This window comes from Gadus morhua, chromosome 5 (genome assembly GCF_902167405.1).
Source record: "Gadus morhua chromosome 5, gadMor3.0, whole genome shotgun sequence".
NCBI lineage: Eukaryota > Metazoa > Chordata > Actinopteri > Gadiformes > Gadidae > Gadus > Gadus morhua.
This window is the reverse complement of record NC_044052.1, coordinates 3,845,205-3,867,704: the sequence shown is the minus strand read 5'-3', so window position 1 is coordinate 3,867,704 and position 22,500 is coordinate 3,845,205. Positions and strand designations below refer to the sequence as shown.

Sequence of the window (22,500 nt, the reverse complement as noted above, 5' to 3'; positions counted from 1 at the left end):
CTTGATTTGTAACTAGTAGCAATTTCGGTTTTTTTTTATTGTTAGTCAAAGCAGTACCCTACAAACAGAGAAGGTTAAATTACTTTAAATTTATCTCTCAAGGGCTACAGTGATATCAGCATTGAAACAATATACATATGGTGCAATGTACACACAGAACACAAATATAAAGGTACATAAATAGTCAGAAGAAAATAATAAATAAGAACATTATTTAACCAGGGGTTTACTCTGACTAATTGTCTATAGTATGAACAATACAGAACTATTAAGCATTTCAAAGAAAGTATTTTATTAAGTTCCTGGGCTTATAAACCATTACTTTACATATGTATTGTTTACAAAAAAAAGGGAAAAAAAGACAATTAGGCAACCAAGTAAGGCAGTAATAACTGAAAATAACTAAGTATAAAAGTGGCATTCTGAAATGAAACGTAGGCTACTCGATTATAGGCTCAGGAAAAACAACTCTTTTAAATATTTTCCAAAAAAGACAATAATACACATCTGTAAATATTGACCAAAATCATAGTTTACGATAGCAGCAACTCACATATATCTCGCACCTGGTGTTTTATGACAATGTTGCATTCCAACCAATGTCATCGTTGAATGCAATCATCAATAAAGTCATCCCTCAGTGTCGTCACTATGAAAAAGCGAATGACTATTACAGGAACTAGCAACATCTACCCACTACTTTTGTTTAATTCATCATGAAATGTCCCGACAAAGGCTATTTATTATACAGACAGCACAAGCAGCTTCATATCATCTTTTGGAAAGTAAAACATCAATTTTAAGTCTCATTATTGCAGACATGCTCAGTCTATCCAAAGCAGCATGACCTCCAGGAGGCAAAGCACTTCACATTCAAGTAGCGTAATAATAATCAACACACAAATGACGCACAACGCCAACCGAGAAAAAACAACCAAAAACCCAGAGAACTCAAGGTGTCCAGGGTTTAATTCCTCTTGCTCCTCATTTCAATACCAGGAAAACGGATAGATCATAAATATATATCTTTTTTTTTGGCCATTTAAAAGTTAAATAGTTTTGTTACTTTGTCACACCAGCTAGTGATCAACATAAAAAGCGCAAATAAGAACACTCATTTCCCGAAGGAAAATGTATCACTGTGTACATACTCACAAATGAAACCAAAGCGCCCAGTGTCTGAAATGACGTATTCACCTTGAATTGTTTGCATTATTTGTGATATCTAATAAGTTCTATAGTCATCATATGTAACCAATTAGAGCTGGGAAAAATGCCACTGCCACTGATGGTTAAATATATATTTTTCAAAAATATATTTATTTTAAACCTTTATTTATATCGTGGACCTTTTTATAGCGCAATACCTATAGCCAGCATAATACTTGCATTCTGATCACATTGACACATGAAGTCCATAATGAGTTAATAGTTCTTGGTCTTAAAGTGAGATATCTATCCTACCTATTGTAAATGATGTGCATATTTAAGATAATGTACACATTATATTCCTTTCCAAATAATTCATGTTGCTTGTTCCCTTGGTGAATTCCTAGCTTTTGCCTAAATCCAATGCGTGTATTTGAAATACAACATAATTATTATTAAGTACAAATCAGTAGAGTCTTTCACTTGAGCCGCTGCGTTACATTTGCCAAGGCAACAGCAAAGGCCTGCACAGCAGAGAAAGGATACTGGAAATCAAGGATGTAGGCGTTGCCGTCGATCCGTCCAAACTGCATCACCTTAAATCAACGACAAAGCAAACCCTGATAAGGCATCTCATTAAGCCGACTTTTAATATTGCACTGACGACCAATCAATGAGGAGCTGTTTTCTGAAAGAGTGACAAACCTGTCTGCCGTCCAGTTCGATCTGAAAGTTCTTTGCAGACTCCTGAGTGACGCGTCCACCAAAGTCCAGCTGGTACACCTGGGTGGCCTCGTTCCACAGCGGCTGCTTGTTGGCCATGACGTACACGAAGCCCTGGCTGCCCAGGCTGCGGTCCTCCCTCTCGTTGGCCTTGCGGCACTTGATCTCCTCCAGCTCGCTGGCCATCCGGAGACTCCTCTTGTTCTTCCAGCTCTTCTTGCTGCTCTGGTTCTGGTTCATCAGCTCGTCCCCGCTGATGAACAGCTCCGGCTCGCTCTCAGAGCTGTCCTGGAACTCGTTGGTGGTCCTGCTCATCATCTTCTTGCCCTTGTTGAGCTGCTCTCTTTGGCCCTTGGGCTTCTTCTTGTCCCTCCCCCCGAGCCGGGGGCTGGAGATGAGGCTGTTGAAGTCGGACAGTGCGCGGCCCTCCTTCCTTCCTTTGCCCTCGGAGACGGCGGGCATGTTGGCCTCCTCGGCCCGGCTGTCCAGCCTCTTGCGGCTCTTCTTGCTGACACGCTCAGACTCCCGTGGCACGGGGCTGTCGTTAAGGGACGGCGGCTCCAGGAAGTTGTTGGCAGACTCTGCATGGTCCTCCGTGGTGCCCTTGGGTGGCGGCGGGGGTTCTGTGGGAGGTGGCGGGGGAGGGAGTGGGGGAGGAGGAGGTGGCATGGTCGGGGGTGGCGGCGAAAGGATAGGCTTTTCTAACTTCTGGTGGGTTTTGGTAGGCAGGGGAGGCGCTGGGTGGGAGGGGGGGTCCTGCATTGGCGGCGGGGGAGGGCAGGGATAGGGGTTCCAGGGGTGTAGGTTCACAGGGTGCAGCTGGAGCCCAGCACAGGAGCTCGCCCCTGGGTACATGGGGGGTAGAGGGCAGCAAGCCAAGTTAGCGAGGCTGGAAGGGTAGCCCGGAGGGAGGACCAGACTCGCACCCTGCTGTGCAAAAGGCGACGACCCGATTGTTTCGCTCTGCTGCGAGGTGCTCTGGAGGTTCTGCAGCGTCGACGTCACGCTATGACCCATGCCAGGGGGAAACGGCGAGAGGGATATCTGATAGCCGGAGGGAAAGGTCAGTGTGCTTGTGCTAGGGCTGTTCGGAGGCTTGGTGGTGAACACAAAGGGAAGCCGGGCCATGTCCAGGTGCGGGGCTTGGCTGAAGAGGAGGGGTGGGGGTTTGTGTGGCGGCGGCGGAGGCGCTAACATGGTCTGCTCTGGGGCGAGCCAGAAGTGTTCTGTGGAGGTGGAGGACGACGGGTCCCACTGGTAGGGTGGAGGACGTTTGACCGTCAAACCGACGTCGCCGAGGGTCAGATGGCGCAGCGACTTCTCCAGATGGCACTGCTGGTTTACCGCCTCGTCCTCGGTGAAGGCTGAGTTGACGTACACGGTTCTGTCCCTGCTGTTGTCTACTGGACCCAGCAGATTGTACTGGGAGGACTGGGAGGTGAGGGGGGAGGTGCTCTTGGAGTGCACGATAATTGTGCTATGGTGAGCTCCTTTCCCCGGGGGGAAGTCCTGCCGCACCACTGTGCCCCCTGCAATGCCACTGCTGCTGGTCCCGCCCCCGCTGACACTAACATTAGTGCTGCTGTTGTTGCTGCTGCACTGTGTGCAGGTGTACAGAGCGGTGGGTATCCTCTGCTGGTAGGAGAGCGCGAGCGCACTGTTCACCTTCGACTTGGTGGGAAGCGTCCGTGAGCTCTCCATCATCTGCGGCACTTTGAGAGCCTGGTCCCTGCGGTCCCGGCGCAGCGTGGCGTGGATGAGGGTGTTGTCGATCCTCTGGGGAGGCGGGAGCGTAGCGGGGACCTGATTGGCTGGGTCGGGGTAAGGAGGCGGATCTCCACTGGGGATGGAGTACCGAGGCACAGAGAGTCTGCTCAGAGTGGCGGAGCTGTAGGGCAGCTGGATCTTCTTACTGTCCGACGACGTGACCTTGAGGGTGGCGGAGCCACTGATGCCCTGGAGGGCGTAGGTGTTCTGGTTGCGAATGAGGCGTCTCCGCGGGCGGCACACCTCTTCCACGTTGCCGCTGCTGTCAAAGGTGGTGATCCTCTCGTAGCCCAGGGGTGTGGGGTACTGCAGGGTGACCGGGTGAAGCAGGAACTCGTCCTTCTTCAGGCAGGGGTCCGGAGCCAGTACGCTGGGGCTGTCGCAGTTGGTGATGAGGGTCTGCGGTATGGCCGACGACGAGACCCCCGACGCCGTCACCGTCACCGTGGTGCCAGGGTACGGAGGGGGAGGGTTCATCTTCCTCATCTGGATCTCCACCGTGCCGTCGGCGTCGATGAAGGAGGGCGGCAGGGAGCGAGGGAGGCTGGGCTTGGACCCGTGCCCGTGCCCGTGCTGCTCTGCCCTGTCCAGTCCGGGCTCCGCGGTCGGGGGGGGCATCGGCGGCAGGAGGTGCAGCTGCTGCAGGGAGAGCGTTGGATACCCGGACGGAGGAGGGGGCAGCGCCATCTGCATCTTCAACTGCTGCTGCATCTGCTGGTGCTGCTGCTGCAGCTGCTGGTGCTGCTGCTGCAGCTGCTGCTGCTGCTGCCGCATCTCCTGGATCTGCAGGCGGATCTGCTGCTGCTGCTGCTGCATCTGCTCGTGCTGAATCTGCATCTGCTGCTGGTGCAGCTGCTGCTGCTGCTGATGGTGGAGTTGCTGCGGGTTGGCGGCATGCTGCTGGCTCTGCTGAAGCTGCTGATGCTGCGCCTGCTGCTGCTGTTGGTGCAGGAGTTGCTGCTGGTGGTGCAGCTGCTGCAGTTGTTGTTGGTGTTGTTGATGCTGCTGCTGCTGCTGTTGTTGGTGTTGTTGCTGCTGCTGCTGTTGTTGTTGATGTAGATGCTGCTGCTGCTGCTGCTGTTGATGGAGATGCTGCTGTTGTTGCTGCTGTTGTTGCTGCTGATGCAGATGTTGTTGCTGTGTCTGTTGCTGATGGTGGTGGTGTGGCGGCGGCTGCTGAAGCAGCTGCTGATGGTGCGTCTTCTGCTGCTGCAGCTGCATCTGCTGCGACTGCTTGGAGGGAGGCTGATGGTGCAGCTGCTGGGCCCGGGAGCGCTGGGGGTGGTGGGGAGGGTGAGGGTGCGGCTCGGGTGGGGGGTGGTGGGGAGGAGGCGGAAGAGGAGGAGTGACGGCCAGGAGAGGGGGTCCCATGTCCATGCCGCTGAAGATGGCCTGACCCGGGTTCGAGTACCGGGTCGGCACTGGATACGGCGCCGCCGCAACCGAATCTTGGCTGTGGTCGGCGGGCGGAACGGCAGCTGCAGCCGCTGCAGCAGCAGCCACCGCTGCTGTGGCCGTGGGATTGGTCAGGACATCGAGCTGAATGTTCTGATTGGCTAAAAGAGACTGGACAAGGCCAATACTCTGAGTAGGTGACATAGCCTGGGCGGGGCTGTGGATGGGAGCGATGGGGATGTTGACTGTGCAGGGAGGGTTGTCTCCCGCCACTCCTGATGGACCCATCACTTAAATGGAAAGGAGGAGATAAATATCAAAATGAAGAAAGGTTTAAATGCCTTTGCAATGCAATTCCCTCCATTTCTTAAAGGAGCATGTAACACATTGAGGCCACCCTTTGGGTAGTTTTTCATTATTAATGTGCAGCAGCAATCTGTGTCATAAGATCATGTTTACAATATGTGCCACAAATGGCATGTTTTTCATCCCTTGCTCTGTTGTCAGAATCAGGCCATTTGCAGAGACTCCCATTCCTTGCCTTCTAGCCCAGCGATAGCTTTGTTGTTAATTAAGCATACTTGTAGAGATGTATTCATACCCGGCAGGTCGTCCTCATCCTCACTGAAGACGTTGGGGTTGAAAACAGGCAGACTCATGAAGTCTAAGGAGATCTTCCTCACTTCCGGAAGGTAGATGGTCATCTGCCTCGGTTGTAGATGCAGTAAACTGGTTTTGTAGATGACTGGGATGACAGAAATGGAAGAATATAATATACATATGCATAAGTGAGTAAGGAGTGTGAAGTTTCAAGAGGATCAGGTTTGTAGTGGTTCTGTGTTCAATGTGTCACTTGAAATTGAACATTTTAGAGAATAAATCATCTATATTTTTGGGGGTCAATCTACACTGTAACGTTGTCAAGGCACTCTTTCATTAAATCCATAGATTTGGTTCAAGACTATTTATTGTAATAATGAGTTTCTAAAGGACAAATCCCATCAACAGACAACTTTTGTTATCTAGAATCAAAAATTGTGTCAGGAGAACCGAGAAATATTCAGATTTTGAACAAAAGCTTAGCCTTTTCAAATACAATGCAAAATTAAACCTGCATTACATAGTTCATAACATTTTCATATTTACCTGCACCAAGATTGGCAGGCAGAAAAGAGGCAAGCCCGACAATTTTAAACTTGGTTCCCCATATGTTGGATGTAACTTGAGCGAGGTAGTTGTGCTACAAAAGAAGGAAAAGGCATAACAAAAATAAGAAGGGCATGTCATCAATACTGAAGGGGGGGGAGAGGGTAATGCATCGGCACTCAAAAATGTCCAATCCAACCTGTTTTAGTTGTTTTCCACATTACCCACCACTAATTGAACACACCACGGACAAGCCCAGGGAATAGGTGGACCATAAAGCAGAATGTTGAGTTAATAATAAGGCAGTACCTCTGTGATGCCGTCCATACAAAATTCCCGGCGAGTCAGACTGGGGGAGCGGACCGGAGCCTTCTTTGACGGTAAGCGTGGTGATCGCTGGCCCTCCTGGTTTGCTCGTGAGAGCTTAGGAGATTTCCGGGATTCCATGTTCATTCTTTGAAACAATGAAGTCAACAAAATACATTTACTACACGGCTTTGTTGAATAAGGGTTCTGAATAGTTAGTTACGGCGTTCGACGGTCTGTTATTTGTGAGTATTAGACCACTATTAGTAAAAACAGAGCGTTTATGACGCAGTTATTTTGTCAACACTAAGTAGATGTGTAATAAGGGGTGATTAACCTGTCTGGGTTTCGCAATAATGACAGCCTCACTAAACATTATCAATAACAGAAATCCCTCTTCTAACCCTTTTTTGGATACATTTTAATTTAAATGTTCCAATCCGTCTCTTTTCTGAGCCAGATATGTAATTGTTAATTGCCCATATCATCCATACCACAAACAAATTATGCATGAAATGCACTGTGCACAGCTTGTACGTTTTCCGCGGAAATGTCGCCACAAACACCCAGTTCGTAATATTCATAAGGACTTGAATGACTTTCATCAGTGTGCCCAATCGGTTCAATCGGCGGTAGAAAGGGACTTATCCAACATTTATTGACATGAAAATCTTTGATATTATGACTTTAAGGGATAACAGTCAACTTCATAGGACAACATGTTATGCAACCTTACTGTACCGACAGCGATATATACTTCCACTTTCTTATGTACTTATTGCAAGTCGCTTTGGATAAAAGAGTCTGCTACATGCCCTCAATGTAAATATAAATATGTTCTTGGACCTGAAGAGTTTGGGAGACCTGTTTCCACGGGACAACTTTGGGGACTTCTTCCCGACCCACTCGTCCGTCAGCTCGATGTCACTGGAGTCAGAACCGTTGCAGCTGTCAGTGTAGGAGATCATGGGGTTCACACACACCTCCTCTGGGGACACAGACCAGACCGGTGCACATAAAGCCATCGCTTACTCATTGTTGGATTATTTGCGTAGACGAGAACACAATTTATACTAATGGCTGGTTATTTTTGGCAGAATTGGATGTGTATGAACCTTGTGTGGACCTCGTCAGCCTCTCACACCACTTCAGGAGGTGTACATCCTTTTTTTTCAGTATACAAAATGTACTCATACCCATTTTGCCATCCATTTTGGGGTCCATGATGACGAACTCGGGGCGCAGCTTGCTGATGCGCCGGCCCTTCAGGATGGGCACAAGGCCCCCCAGGTGCTCCAGGTACAGCGTGTAGCAGGGCCCCCCCGCCTCAGGGTTGTCCTCTGCACGCTTCATGGTGCAGTGCAGCCGCTCGTTGCCGGCGGTGGGGTAGCTGACAAAGTCTCGGATGTTGTTGGGGTCCGGGATCGGAGGCTAAAGCGAGGAATGGGCCGGGAAACACACATTAAATCGTGATTCAACATGATAATGCAGGATGCATGGATCGTATATTTAGGATACAAAAGGCCTTTCAAAGCTAAAGACGAAGCTGAACCCATTCAGGGACAACCTGGACCTGAGAACGCCAGAGCCAGGCTGGGGGTGTACCTTAATGGGTTAATGTGTACCACAACGGGTTCATGTGTATCACAACGGGTTTATGTATACCTTAATGGGTTAATGTGTACCACAACGGGTTTATGTATACCTTAATGGGTTAATGTGTACCACAACGGGTTCATGTGTATCACAACGGGTTTATGTGTACCTTAATGGGATCATGTGTATCAGAACGGGTTTATGTGTATCACAACGGGTTTATGTGTATCTTAATAGGTTTATGGGTTTATGTGTACCACAATGGGTTTATGTGTATCACAATGGGTTCATGTGTATCTTAATAGGTTTATGTGTACCACAATGGGTTTATGTGTATCTTAATAGGTTTATGTGTATCACAACGGGTTTATGTGTATCTTAATAGGTTTATGTGTACCACAATGGGTTCATGTGTACCTCAATGGGTTTGAGCGTAGCTAAATGGGTGGTGGCGTTACTTAATTTGTGTGTGTGCCTTAATGGTAGCGGGTGTACGTGATGGGTGGGGTGTACCATGATGGGTAGGGTGTACATGAAGGGTGGGGGGGTACTTAATGGTTGGGGGTGTCCATGATGGTATCGGCTGTACCTTGATGGTGGGAATGAAGGCGGTGGTGACGTAAGAGCAGAGCAGGGAGGGCATGTTCAGCTTCCCCACGTCCCTCTCCTCGCGCAGTGCGCTGGCGATGCCCTGTTGGCATAGCAACTGGAGGCTGGCCACGCGGTGCTCCACACGCACCACGTACAGCGCCGGCCCGCACGCCAGGAACAGCCGTGAGTCCCGGTGACCCCAGCAGATGGTAGTGATGGGCCTCTGAAACACACGTCGGTTACTGATCCCGACCGGTCTGTGGTGAGCGGCACATTTATTTCGCAAACAACGCCTTCCTCACGCCCAATGCTGCTAGTAGCATTATTTTCAGATGCATTTATCAATGTATCGGTACTTAATAGCTGACACCATGCGTACATACATTTTGAATGTTGCATTGCGTCTCTAACGTAACTGCTGCACTGAATAAAAACGTCAGGAGGCTGGCCTTAAACAGGATGTGAAATTAGGCACTGTGAAATTTGCCAGTGGCCATCTGCTCAATCAGGGTCTATCGGATGGAGCTCAACCATGCTGACATGCCTACGATGTCACTTCCTGTGCCCACAATGTTTCTTCACCGATAGGTCTCCCAATATAATAAATGTTACAACAAAGGTAAAAGCATCGATGATTGGAGGAGTAGAGTAACCACCTGCGCGGGCGTCTCCAGGGTGTAGATGTGTTCCCCTTGGACGTTGTAGAACTTCACCAGTGCGTTCCTGGTGTTGGAGGCGCAGAGAGAGTCGGTGTCTGCAGAGTGTCTCTCCATGCCGGCCACAGCCAGCAGGTCGCCCTGGGAGCACCACTGGACTTCCACATCTGGAGAATGAGGAAGGATGCCATTGTATCGCCATTACCAGATTATTAGAACTGACCCATAACTCAGTTTCTGCGTGGCACTGTTTCAGTTTAGGCTGCTGGGGGTGGCCAGCGGCTAAATGGAAGCTATATGGTTGTAGTAACACTGCTATCGATAGTATCCCATTTGTTTGATCTATAAGGCTGAATAATGGTCGACTGTATTCTGTGAATCTTGTCCAAGTACTTAATTCTCTTTCCCCTAAACCCTCATCATTAATTGCATCAGGATTTGAACTTTGATGTGAAACTTAATCTGGTCTCATGTGCTATGAGGTCACTCGATGATAGGCGTACCTTTCAGGCCCGAGCGGATCACGGTAGGCGAGAGGTCATCGTAGTTGTTCATTAAACTGATGTCTCCTGATAAGAAGCTCACCGTCAACAAGGGTCTGATGCTTCGCACTGGAGGGAAAGCAGCAAGGCAGCTTCGTCAAGACACAGCAGATTTACACGCACAGAGCAACGCTACTGACATTGCAGTGGTGGTAAAGGTCTTTTGAACTTATATATCCATCCTTTCATTGCTAAAACAAAACATGGTTAAGTTAGGCCAAAAATATTTTCTGCTTGAATGTATTTTCTAGTTCTAGCATCTACGAGTATCGTCTGGTTTATCTTCCACCATTCAAAATGGTCGTCAACAGGGGTCACCAGATGGAAACAGTTGCCAACAATTATCAAAGGAGTGCACAGGGAATGAAAGGGGGCTTGTTACCTAATGGCAGAACATTGTCATCAGAATCCGTGTCACTCTCAGTGCTGTCCTCCACAAGGAAGTCCGGGCAGTTCCAGGACATGCTCACGATCCCGTCTGACTCGTGCAGCAGAACGTGGGCCAGCATCCTTCCATGGCAGTCCATGACGATCACCTGTCCGTCCGCAGTACCGAACAGCACCTGTAGGGGACGCATGACACGGTAAAGATGCTCCATCTACGATAAGGACACAGATAATGGACAAGACACTTGCCTGAATCTTACCAAATGATCTAATGCAACACTTTTTTTACAATGCATTATTTATTTATTATATATTTTATAATATTTTATATTATTTATTTTATTTTCTTAACTTTTACGTTTAGTTTAACAAACTAAATGAATTTCAATCAACGAGAAAAAATGTAAAAGTGTCTCGTACAACATTACTTGGATGGATGGAAGGATGGATGGATGGATGGATGGATGGCTGCTCTACACCCCGACCAGCAGACACACGGGGTGTACCTGCTGGTCGTCAGGAGTCCAGATCCCGCAGGTGATCTGGCTCTCCAGGTTGATCTCGGAGGACCAGTGGCGCTGCCCACTGACGGAGCCCACCAACACGAAGCCGTCCCGGTACGCGATCAGCGCCTGGGTGCCGTCGTGGGACCAGGTGAAGTCACTCACCTGTGGGTCAAACAACAACAACTACCACATTAACCGTCTGGGACCGTTATGCATGCCTTTCACATTAGCAGACCCATATGTGGACACAGGTAGCCTACAACTAGCCTACCGATGTAGGGTGATCCAGGGTGTGTGTGTGTGTGTGTATAAGAGAGAGAGTGTGTGTGTGTGTGTGTGTGTGTGTGTGTGTGTGTGTGTGTGTGTGTGTGTGTGTGTGTGTGTGTGTGTGTGTGTGTGTGTGTGTGTGTGTGTGTGTGTGTGTGTGTGTGTGTGTATAAGAGAGAGAGTGTGTGTGTGTGTGTATGTATGTGTGTGTATAAGAGCGTGTGTGTGTGTGTGTGTGTGTGTGTGTGTGTGTGTGTGTTTGTGTGTGTGTGTATGTGTGTGTGTGTATAAGAGTGTGTGTGTGTGTGTATAAGAGTGTGTGTGTGTGTGTGTGTATAAGAGTGTGTGTGTGTCATAAGTCTGAATCAGCAGTAACAAAACACATGCTACTGAACCTGGGCTCCACGGTCGTTCACTAACTCCACCGACCATCGTCCTTCATACTGGATCCAGACGAAGATCCCTCCCTCCATGTCGCAGGTGGCCAGCTTCTGGAAGGGCTCGTTCCAGCGCACCAGCACCACCTGGGAACAAGGTGGTGTTTTAAACTGTTGGCTTGACATTCAGCGCACTTGCTAGCTCGAACTGACAACTTTTTGGGATTAAGTTGATAGCTCAGGGTACGTCAAATATAAATCCCCTTAAAAATGAAATAATTGTCATGAATATTATTATTAGTATTACTTGCTTTCATAATATTAAATAAGGAATATCTAACCCTAACCCTAAAACTATAATAACACACTATAATAACACTTTAGTGTTATTATTATTAATTACTCATTTACTGTAACAGCCAAACAATGTTCGTTGGTGAAGCACGATAGTTTAACCTTTGATTAGCCTCATTCAAAATTAAAAAAATTCTGGGATGTTGCAGCACTAAAAATCTTGTTTACACACCGGACGTTTCAGGGGGTAATAAACAAATGAATGATCCCATATTATTAGTTAAATCTCACTGTCTAGTCCAATGTGACACAGCCTCACTCGAACTAATTAAATGAAGATATCATACGTCGGCGGCTGTGGTAATAAATTATACGCTTACTCATCGAGACCATGACCTATGTGATTACTCATTGTGACGATAATAAACCACGTTGCATGACTCTACGCTGATAACAACATCAACCTGATGACTACTAGGATAATAAACTCTGTCGGTGTGTTTGTGCGTGTTTGTGCGGGGCCCCCACCTCGCTGTTGTGGCCCCGCAGGTTGAAGTTGATCCTCTGCGGCGTGTTGCGGTCCCGCCGGCAGTGGCTGGACGTGAAGGTGACGCCCACCACGCCGCGGCCGTTGCCCGTGGCGAGCCATCCCTCCTCGTAGTACCGCCGCCGGCACACGGGCTTGTCCTTCTCGCTCTTGGGCACGCGGCCCTTCCAGGACAGGCACAGGATGTTGGAGTCGCTGCAGAGGATGGGGCCGTGCTCCACGGCCGCCAGCATCCCTACCGAGTGCCCGGGCTGGGGGGGCAGAGAGAGGGTTAGTGTCGGGATGACCCATAAACCCCATCGGGGGGGATAGGGGGGACGTGGGGGTGGGTAATGCTCCTGAATGACACACATTTACATTTACAATCAGGGCACTTTTTTATGGGAGCACACTGTCTCTTTACCCAAAGTGACTTACAATAAGTACATTTGTCATAAGAATGAGAAACAATATCGCTGTTGGTACAGGTAGGAAGTTCATAGAACCAAGTGCCAAGCAATACAAACCATTAGGTTAACCCATTCCCTGTGTGCAACAAAGAGAACAAGGATAAGACGCTACACAACTAAGTACTATAACTAAGTATGACATTCATTAAGTGAGTATCGGTACATTAAGTGCCAGTACGTACAACATCCAATAAGTAGGAGGGGAGGGACGTGGGTCTTGAGTCTTTTGCGGACACACAGTATTTAAACAATGAGTGCAAGTTGCTAAATACAACATAATCTGGGTTCTTTCTCAAGGTTCCTAATGTTGACCCAATAGATGCTATGGGTGGTAGCAGGTGGCAGGAGGATGGGTTTCATATTCTGCAGTGGGAAAAGTAGTGGTAGTTTGATTTCAATGGCTTAATCATATAACTGATTAACGCTTAGTAACACCTTTGCAGATTCATAAAATCGGAATACTGGTGGTTGATTATGGTGGTGGATAACAGCAGTTTATACGTAGGCCTACCTCATAGTTCCTGGACATGATTGGTCAAATGTTCTCCCCTGAAGGCGTCCATGTTTCCATTCAGATGACGCGGTGGAGTGCTGCACCTGCTCTTTATCCGAATCTTAAAATAAAAACATCTACGGCGAAACAAATGACATCATATATATTTGGTCAAGTCTAAATTCGTTAGAGCAGCTCATCTCTTACGAATTAAACGTCACGTGAGATCATATCTTCTTGCCTTTTCTACATTTCAACAAAATGAAAATGTAGCATTTTTATCAACAATTGAAATGCACGAAGCTCGTCGAACGCAGCGATTCTCTTCAAATAGAGGCTATGTCATTCAACGCATCAGCCATGAAATCCACATTTTTGTAGTCTCTATGCAACAGCAACACCGCATTGAGGATCTCAATAGTCAGTCTCCGTGGGTACATAAATTGGCCGTCTTCACGTCAATTGTCAGACATAAAGCCAAGACATGGTTAAAGATCTAATTTGAACATAATTAAACATCTACCACCCACTGCAATTCAACTCATGTTTAAACTGCAGCTTTATGTGATTATAGTCTACATGCAGATCGACGACGTGTAAACTAGAAACACCTAGTTGCATCATTTTTCGTGTATTATTATTTTATTTACATTTAAATCTTTTAAGATATATAATTATATGATATAATTATGATTACACCAAAAAAGAACACATTATTCCTAGGCGTCTGGACTCGTCGCATGCACCAACCAATGAACTACCCAGAGTGGTTCGACTAATAAATAAGGAGTGGAATAGAGCAATACCTAGACGGACACTGATAACGTATTGTAATTACCTGATCGTGTGTGATGTGAAGGATCTGTGCAGTCAGCGCTCTGTCTCTGCTAGGCGCTCTGCTGGCGCACTGGCTCGTGCGCCTTTAACACGGGTTGCCATTTCAGTGGGAGCACGGAAAACACAGCAAGCTTTTACAGGTCCACACGCATAGGGAACAGCTATTGATTAACCGACCCCATTTCAAGAATTAAAGTCACGTCAATAGACAACACAAATGCAAATCGGCACTCGATTGGTACGACATCTTGCGTCGAGGTAAAGTGCACACGCTGCTGCGTTACTGTAGCACGATATGTAATTTGGTCTCGAAAAGGGGGTTTATTTCAGAGTGGCAACCTCCGACTGTGTACCCCACCTTGCCGATCTAAATTGAAGTCACGGACTGTGGTGTCCAATTGTGACCTTCATGTGAAACTGAGTGACATTTATTATATATTATTTAGCTTGAATCAGCAATTCTGATCATCACATTTATATAATAGCATCAAATAATGAAAATTCTTTAAATCCACATTATTTGGTTTTATTTTTTGCACACAGTAGCAAAAAGCAATATATGTATGTCTGTATATCTATCAATCTTTTAAAATTACAAAATGTATTTATTTGTTTTAAACTTTACAGTGTTTAATCCACCGACAGAGACAACCTCCACCTCCCTCCTGGCCCTGTGTAAGGGGTCAAGGGAGCGTAATCTGGGCTCCAGAACATGCATCTCACAGGCAATTTAGCTATGACAGCGAAATACAATCAATCAATCCATCCATCATATCGCTGATTGTATCAGAAACGCCTCCCTATATAGACATGTTATGATAGGACAGTGAACTGTACAGTCTCCATAGCGACCCCGCCACACACATCCCTCACAAGGCAAGCCACCCCATCGCACTCCAACCCCAGTGTCATCGTAGACCTCATCGGTCTCCCTCTCTCTCCCTCCTCCCCCGAGCGCCCGCCCGAGTCAAGTGCGGGTCTCCTGGAAGGCTAAGATCACGCTGTCGTACGCCGGGGGCTGGTTCTGGGAGGGCAGGAAGCCCTTGAGGCCGTTGCCCCCCAGCCAGAAGGAGTTCCTCTTGTTGGACACCAGGGCGGCCGAGTCGGAGGCGGAGGAGTCCGAGGACGAGGCGGTGTCCTGGGGCATTGCGAACTGGGTGTCTTGTCCGTCCTTCTCCGGGCGGGCCCCGCGTCCCTTCGGCACGGGGCGAAAGGTGGAGGCCTCGGCGCGGGGCTTGCTCCCCAGGGGCCCCACGGGCTCCACGGAGGGCTGGCGGTGCACGCTGAGGAAGGTGCTGCGGTACAGGCCCAGCTGGCCGCCAGAGGGGCCCCGGGCCGACTGGCTCTTGGAGCGGCGGGTGATGATGGCAGAGGCACGGCGCCGCCGGGACGCCCAGGTCAGCAGGATGTAGACCAGCGCCCCCAGCAGCAGGCCCACCAGTATGGACAGGCAGAAGGCCAGCACGAGCTGGTCTGGGGGCAGCCAGTAGGGGGGGAGAGTTTATTGGACAACTAGATACTGGAACTGGAACACATGGCTGTCAATGTGTTTACTATACAGCCGCTGCCATAATAGATTTCATAGAGATGATATTATAGAGTCAATACTATAAATGTAAAGCGAGGCAGGTTTATTTATGTAGCAAACACAAGGCCATTCATAGTGTTCCCAAAGGCAGGGATAACATTTTGAAAATCATTAAATGGACAATCATTCAAAGAGAATGCATGGATGAGTAACGACTAATGAGATACCAGGGAGTGTGACATCATTATTGTGTCTTGCACAGCTCTACATGACAATTCATTTGCTTGAATCTTGAATAATACAAATTTAAGATGATATAATTATAAATAAATATATTGGCTATGCTGTATAGGGATAACAAATAGTTACAGCTTGCCCCTGAATATGAATGTATACAGTATTTTTGATATTTTTGATGATTTAATGCAGTCTTCGAGAGTGTATGTATATCTGTATCTCTTCGATGTTGGAGTTCAGAGATGGTTCTAAAGTAAAAATAGTTTTACCCAGGATGACTAAGGGCAACCCCACTGCACATTAAAGTTACATAAAGCGTGTGTTATAGCTCTATGGAGCGGGCCGTCTTTGAGTGAGCAGCGACTACATAGTCAGACCAAGTCCATTTTCTATTATTCTGCCCCAATATTGTATATATTATTGTATTTATACTATAAAACAGTGTTCGGTAAGTGAGTTTTACATCCCACAAGCATAAGATGCTGAAAAACAGAGTGGATGAGATCACATGTGGATGAGAAAATATGGTCCAGATAGGCTGGTCAGGGCTTTGGACTCCCATAAAAAAGGTTTTGGGTTTGAACCAAAATGTCTGCAATCCAAAAGCAAGACACTCGAGACCTACCTGAAAAACGAAAATAACTAGAATTAGATAGATAGATTTTTTAAATGACAAATTAGTAAATAACTGACGAAGGGATTAACTGGATCCTGTTATGCAATCCTCCTTTAATTGCTATTCACTGTCTCTAAAGTCACAACTACCACCTCTAAAACACAGATACAGCTGCACTCACCCAGGTTAAAAGACTTGAGTATTTCCAAAAAAGGATTAGTTTCATTGTATGCCATTATATCTCCATGGGCCAGGTCTGGAGCAGTATGCAGGAGTGTATACCTTCATCCAGACGGGGTTGTTTCTCTCCCTCCACCTCTCAGTGTTTGCCTCAGAGGAAACTTTGCTGTCATGCTTCCTTCCCATTTTGGACTTTTAAAATTAGCATGTTCCTTGCTTATCTGTGTGGGACAGAGCTCTGGGAAAGCAACCAGTTTCCTTTGGCATCACTTCCTCTGCTCTGATAATCGACAATGGCCTCTGTGATTCTGTTTTATTTTGCTCCAAAGCATTGCATATGTCTTTGTGTTGAATTCACACATTAAGAAGATAGACATACGAATGCGGGCACACAAGCACACATAGACATGCAGTCAGTGCACACACACACACACACACACACACACACACACACACACACACACACACACACACACACACACACACACACACACACACACACACACACACACACACACACACACACACACACACACACACACACACACACACGCACACACACACACACACTCACACACCTAAAAACACAAACTATCTAAACTATGTAACATAAACAAGCACCCCCATTGTTCCAGGCATGGTAAATGCATCTTCGACTCGGAGTGGCCAGCCCCTCCGGATCCGCCCAATCACACACACACACACACACACACACACACACACACACACACACACACACACACACACACACACACACACACACACACACACACACACACAAACACACACACACACACACACACACACACACACACACACACACACACACACACACACACACACACACACACACACCAGCCCCTCCGGATCCGCCCAATCAGTGAAGGGCCTGCAGACTATCAACTCTCCTGTTCTCCTTGGGGATTTCCTTGAATTGTCAAACGGTTCCTCCTGCAGGGCCGCCCTCGACCTCTTGAGCCAGGCCAAACAACTTCAACTGGAGGTCTTCCAGGAGAGGATTCTGCTACGCTTTCTCAAATGGCTGGATTTGTCCTCAAGGGCCGAGGTGTTAAGCTAGTTGAATAGAAAGTTATTTTAGTGAAAACCTTGTGTTTCAATTTAGTGTAGGGCTATACACTCTTACATAGTTGACATAATGATAAAAACACATGGGACAATAATAACAGCTACTAAAACGAGTTATTATGTTATATTATTAGGGGTACTATAACATTTGTTGTTAATAAACATTGCTATGATTTTGAATTTATTTTTCTTTCATTATTTCCCCCACACATAAACAGAACTGCAACGTCAAAAGACACACATCGGAAAGCATTGCAATGCGCAAGAACAACAGAAGATGGCGCTGCAGCATCACAGCGAGTCCTTCTGGTTGGATGTCATTGTGTTGTTAGTACGTTGGTCAGCAAATAACTTAGCCATGTCTCAGCAAATGTGTTACTACAAAATAGGTATACAGGCCATTTTTATTATGTTTTACATAAATGTGCTTAGCGAAAATAACGGCTTCCAAGATACTTTATGTAAAAGGAATAAGGGCAGGGGAAAAGACGAGAATACCACAGTAGAAACGATGGCTCATCTGCTCTCCTGACGAGCAGGCTGTCGCCTTGCATCATTCATGGTTGACACCACCGTCGGGGTGTGCAATGGGTGAAGGTCAGACAATAGTTTAAAGCGCTATGAGTGGCGGTTAAAAAGTTCTGTATTAATGCAGTCCAGAGCCATAGAGCCATCATTCTGATGCAGTCAATTTACCATGAGGCGCAGGGCAGCAGCCGGCGGGCGGCTCTCCTCCTCCTTCCCCTCCTCCTCCTCACCCACCGTGTTTGAATGTTACCAGTAGCAACGCAGAGTGACACACACACACACACACACACACACTTCCTCTGTGACATTTACATACTCTGCAGGGCATAGAGGTAATACTACTTTTACTCAACGTATGTGTCAGCAGGCTCTTTCTGGTTACAGCTGTAATTGGCCTCGAAACGACAGTTGTTCGAGTTTGTTTTGTGATAGCCCTGCGACACATGCGGCCATTAACTTTACGCCAGAATGATATCTTCAAATTAAATATATTCTGTTGTTTTTTTACGTGTTTACATCCTGTTTTCATGCACCTACACTTTTGGGGTAAGTTGTGTTTGCTTGGGGTTTATATTGCAATAACCATGTAGGTTTCTATGTTAATCTCGTCTGATGTGAGCACGTTTAGTAAAGTGATCTGGAATAGACGTCTGGTCTTCGTCCGACAGCTGATTAAATTAATCAACTATATAGGTAGACAAATTCAGTTGGGATAATATAATGTGTTGACGTGATATCATCTAGCACACCTAACTTTTTGTTAGCATAAAATAATATCCCATCAGACAACTGCTAAAAAAATAAACTGCTGTAACCTTAATAACCATTCATTCCCAACATTCCTCTGTTTTGTAGACTCTGAATGGAAGCAGAGGCGCTATTGGGCAGTAAAACTGCTCATCCCCACCTGAAACCTGAGATTCCATTGGACCCTTCTCTGCAGTGAACTGAGCGAGAGAGAGAGAGAGATAGAGAGAAAGAGGAGAGCGTGTGAAACAGAGTAGAGCGAGAGAGGGGAAAGTGAGAAAGCCAGCCATAGTAGGAGGAGAGAGAGAGAGAGAGAGAGAGGGGAGAGAGAGAGAGAGAGAGAGAGAGAGAGAGAGAGAGAGAGAGAGAGAGAGAGAGAGAGAGAGAGAGAGAGAGAGAGAGAGAGAGAGAGAGAGAGAGAGAGAGAGAGAGAGAGAGAGAGAGAGAGAGAGAGAGAGAGAGGGGAGGGAGTGTCTGGGGATGCCCCAGTGAGAACCCAGTTGTGAAGTGTGTCCTGCCACCACCGGCAGTCTCATTGTGTCGCAGGCACACGCACAGCGGTACAACATGGACTCCAGCAGGCCCTTCAAACGTCCTTCCCTGGACAACATCGCAAACGTCATGCAGAAACTGCAGGGTAAGTGTCCCCCCCCCCTCCGCCTCCTGCCTCGCTCTGTGGGCCGCTTGGAGATATTCTCCCCGCTCTCCCTCTCCTGGAGTAGTGCTGATCCAAGGGTTTGGCAGGGTGCCGGGGTAGCCCTCTGGACAGGTAGCGTTCATGTTGGGCACCGGGATGCCGATGTTCAGAGAGACATGCAGACAGAAACACAAGTGCAGCCGCAGAGTGAGGCAGCAGAGGGTGGCAACAGAGGACAGCAGCAGAGTATTGTAACAGTACAATAATATGATGCCCTGGACTTGTGACGGGCAGACAGGCGGACGAAGAGAGGAGAGTAAAAGAGCACAGATTATATTTAGCATAGTACTAGTAGCGCAGTAAGAGAATAGATGTTACACTGTGGAGTATAGTATATAATATTCACAGGTTACAGTAACAGTATAGTAACTTTGTAGTACAGAGTAGATGTAACAGTAAAGAACTGATACAGTTAGAGTATATGTTACAGACTCCAGTACTGATAAAGTAACAGAGTATTTGTAAATGAGTACAGTACTGATATATTTACACAGTATTTGTAACAGAGTACAGTAGTCATACAGTTACACAGTATTTGTAGCAGTACTGATACAGTTACAGAGTATATGTAACAAAGTACAGTACTATTACAGTTGCAGAGTATATGTAAGGGTACGGTAATGATACAGTTACAGAGTATATGTTACAGAATAAAGTTATGATACAGTTACAAAGTACATGTAACAGAGTACAGTATACAGTTGCACAGTATTTGTAACAGTACTGATACAGTTATACAGTATATGTACAGCAGTGAGTGTATTAGCAGTACAGTAACATAGTTTAATAATAACTAATGATGGTAGCAGGATGCATGGTGTGCAGGCACTGTGTGACACGTCTTAATAAGCTGTTCTCCTTCCTTCCTCTCTGCTCATCATCCACAGTATCTCTCTACACTGTGTGTCATATGATTGAAGCAAAGGGTATCAGAAATAAGTAAGCACTGTCATACAACTTAAAAGATGTGTTGAATGTTCGGTGTAAATCTCAGGTTCCGATGGTGAAAGTATATCCCAGTGTTTTAATCAACGCAGGCCTGTTCAGCTTGATAATAGTTAGCAGCACAACACTTTACTATTGGCTGGCTGTAGAGGAGATGCACAACCCTGGCAGGACCTTGGTTTAAGCTGGACGTTCCTCAAACATGTTTCAGTATTTTTTTGAAAATCTGCACCCTCAGATATAAGAACAAACAATTAGATCATCAGATACAATGTCTACAGCACCGCTTTATTCTGCAATTTATTATTTTTACTATTTTACATTCAAGGAGAAGCTCACAGATAACTGAGTTTAAATAACTGAGGGAATTAATTTCAAGCCGTGTAATGGCCTTGTGACCAAACTTGTGTGCCCGCATAAAATGTCTCATTCGTTTCTCAGAAGTCCCTTCAAGGTATTTACTGTGGGTATATTCGGACGGTATGATTTCAATCCACATTTAACCTTTATTTTTTATCATTATATCAAAAGACACATAATGATATCTCCAGGATTTCAGTCAATGGACCCTCAAACATAATTAAAGTATGCCATGCTTGAAATGGGGAAATGTTCTCAAAAACAGACATTATCATGGCCGTGACACTTCCGCTTTAACGATAAACTTAAAGACAAAAAAAGCCGCCTGCAGAGCATCCTCTAAGATGCAATCACACATAAGGGGTAGTGGTTCTATAAGAAATGTTTGATACATGCTAGGTGGTGACATGAACTATTGAGGCTTATTGGGGTATAACCTGATGTATGTTCAGGCTGTACAACATGACACCACCTCTGCCCTTGGTAACAGCTCAGATCGATTGCTCTGTCTCTTGTTGATGGGATCCCAACCTGTGATACTATAGAGGGAGGGTCACTTCCATCCCCACATCTTTGGGTTGCCGGTTTGATGCCTGAAAACCTTCTACGGTGTTTATGTAGAAGGAGCTAACCATTAACTTCTTGCAGGTGAAATACTGTATGTGTGGCTGACGTGGTGGTCTATGTATGAATGTGCATTTGCAACTGATTGAACGAGAATCGGCACAGATCACATTCTATGCCGCAAAATTTGGGGGGGTTGTATCGCTATGGCTTGCTGCCATAGCAACTGTTATGAAAGAAACACGGTTCTGTGGTCGTGCCAAACGTTTCCTGGTTGATGCTCTCGCGGCCGCAGGTTTCTGTACTTCCACTTACTTACTCAGATTACCTTATAAGTGTACGTATCAGGGTGGTAGCGCTGAGGGGATGATTGCATCACATAGAGTCACGCAAGATGCACACACAATTTATTTTCAGATGACCCCATAAATATAGGAGAAGAGATCCACGGTATATCTTGTATATATGTATATATAACTTAGTATATATAAGTTATGTCAACAGTTATCAAATTATGATAATATCAGTGTGGTATTTTATTCATACTGTGCGGCCCTTGCCTCAACATTTTAAATACATGGGGGTGAGATGTAACCATTATTCATGTACCACTCGTAGCATTGCACCAGCATGCTTTTGCAGCCATCCAACCAGTAAAGGGAAGTTAAGATGCTCGCTACTGGGTTCTTAAGTAGTTTAGCACATGCCTTTATCCAGAGCAACAGTGAATTCAGACACCAGATACACAGCAGGTAGTGGATGTCCCGCCTCACGTGGGACATTTGGGATCGAACCCAAAACCTTCCCCACCCAGCTAGTGCCCCAAGAATCGGCTGCTTGTTAGGGATGGTAAGAAGTGAGACTCTCAGCTGCCTCTGAGCTGGTGAGCCATGCATTCACACTTCCTGCCGTTAAATGCATCCTGCAGAGAGAGTTACTAGCTGGCACCGTGTTTTGAGACAGCAGCTCCGATGTTTGACTCAT

The 22,500-nt window shown here is 46.6% G+C and overlaps 3 protein-coding genes across 3 annotated transcripts in view; 1 reads left to right on the top strand and 2 right to left on the bottom strand.

Moving 5' to 3' along the window:
• Positions 1-69: 69 nt before the first annotated feature.
• Positions 70-14,437, bottom strand: tulp4b (TUB like protein 4b). The gene is made up of 16 exons (XM_030357050.1): positions 14,030-14,437; positions 13,210-13,328; positions 12,231-12,500; positions 11,427-11,555; positions 10,765-10,926; positions 10,254-10,434; positions 9,833-9,940; positions 9,330-9,496; positions 8,672-8,896; positions 7,683-7,917; positions 7,333-7,474; positions 6,490-6,634; positions 6,181-6,274; positions 5,636-5,779; positions 1,855-5,324; positions 70-1,745 (listed from the first exon to the last, which is right to left on the bottom strand). Exons 2-16 carry the CDS (start codon positions 13,225-13,227, stop codon positions 1,629-1,631), a joined length of 5,607 nt encoding a protein of 1,868 aa, XP_030212910.1. The 5' UTR covers positions 13,228-13,328; positions 14,030-14,437; the 3' UTR covers positions 70-1,628.
• Positions 14,438-14,538: 101 nt separating this feature from the next.
• Positions 14,539-16,793, bottom strand: myct1b (myc target 1b). The gene is made up of 2 exons (XM_030357056.1): positions 16,591-16,793; positions 14,539-15,501 (listed from the first exon to the last, which is right to left on the bottom strand). The coding sequence occupies exons 1-2, from the start codon at positions 16,643-16,645 to the stop codon at positions 14,996-14,998; spliced, it is 561 nt and encodes a 186-aa protein (XP_030212916.1). The 5' UTR covers positions 16,646-16,793; the 3' UTR covers positions 14,539-14,995.
• A 2,567-nt stretch (positions 16,794-19,360) lies between these two features.
• The window catches only part of syne1b (spectrin repeat containing, nuclear envelope 1b), a 135,130-nt gene continuing 131,990 nt past the window's right edge, over positions 19,361-22,500 (top strand). The window contains exon 1 of the mRNA XM_030357043.1: positions 19,361-19,587. Within this exon, the coding sequence (XP_030212903.1) occupies positions 19,518-19,587 (70 nt within the window). The 5' untranslated portion in view covers positions 19,361-19,517. The remainder of the gene's footprint in view (positions 19,588-22,500) is intronic.

Coding starts and splice junctions, on each gene's coding strand:
- tulp4b (XM_030357050.1), bottom strand. Junction 10,927..11,426: donor TGAACGACCGTGGAGCCCAG/GTTCAGTAGCAT, acceptor TTTGACCCACAG/GTGAGTGACTTCACCTGGTC. Junction 6,635..7,332: donor AGGTCTCCCAAACTCTTCAG/GTCCAAGAACAT, acceptor ATTGTTTCAAAG/AATGAACATGGAATCCCGGA.
- myct1b (XM_030357056.1), bottom strand. CDS start 16,645: ATGGCATACAATGAAACTAATCCTTTTTTGGAAATACTCAAGTCTTTT. Junction 15,502..16,590: donor ACTCAAGTCTTTTAACCTGG/GTGAGTGCAGCT, acceptor GGCTGCCCCCAG/ACCAGCTCGTGCTGGCCTTC.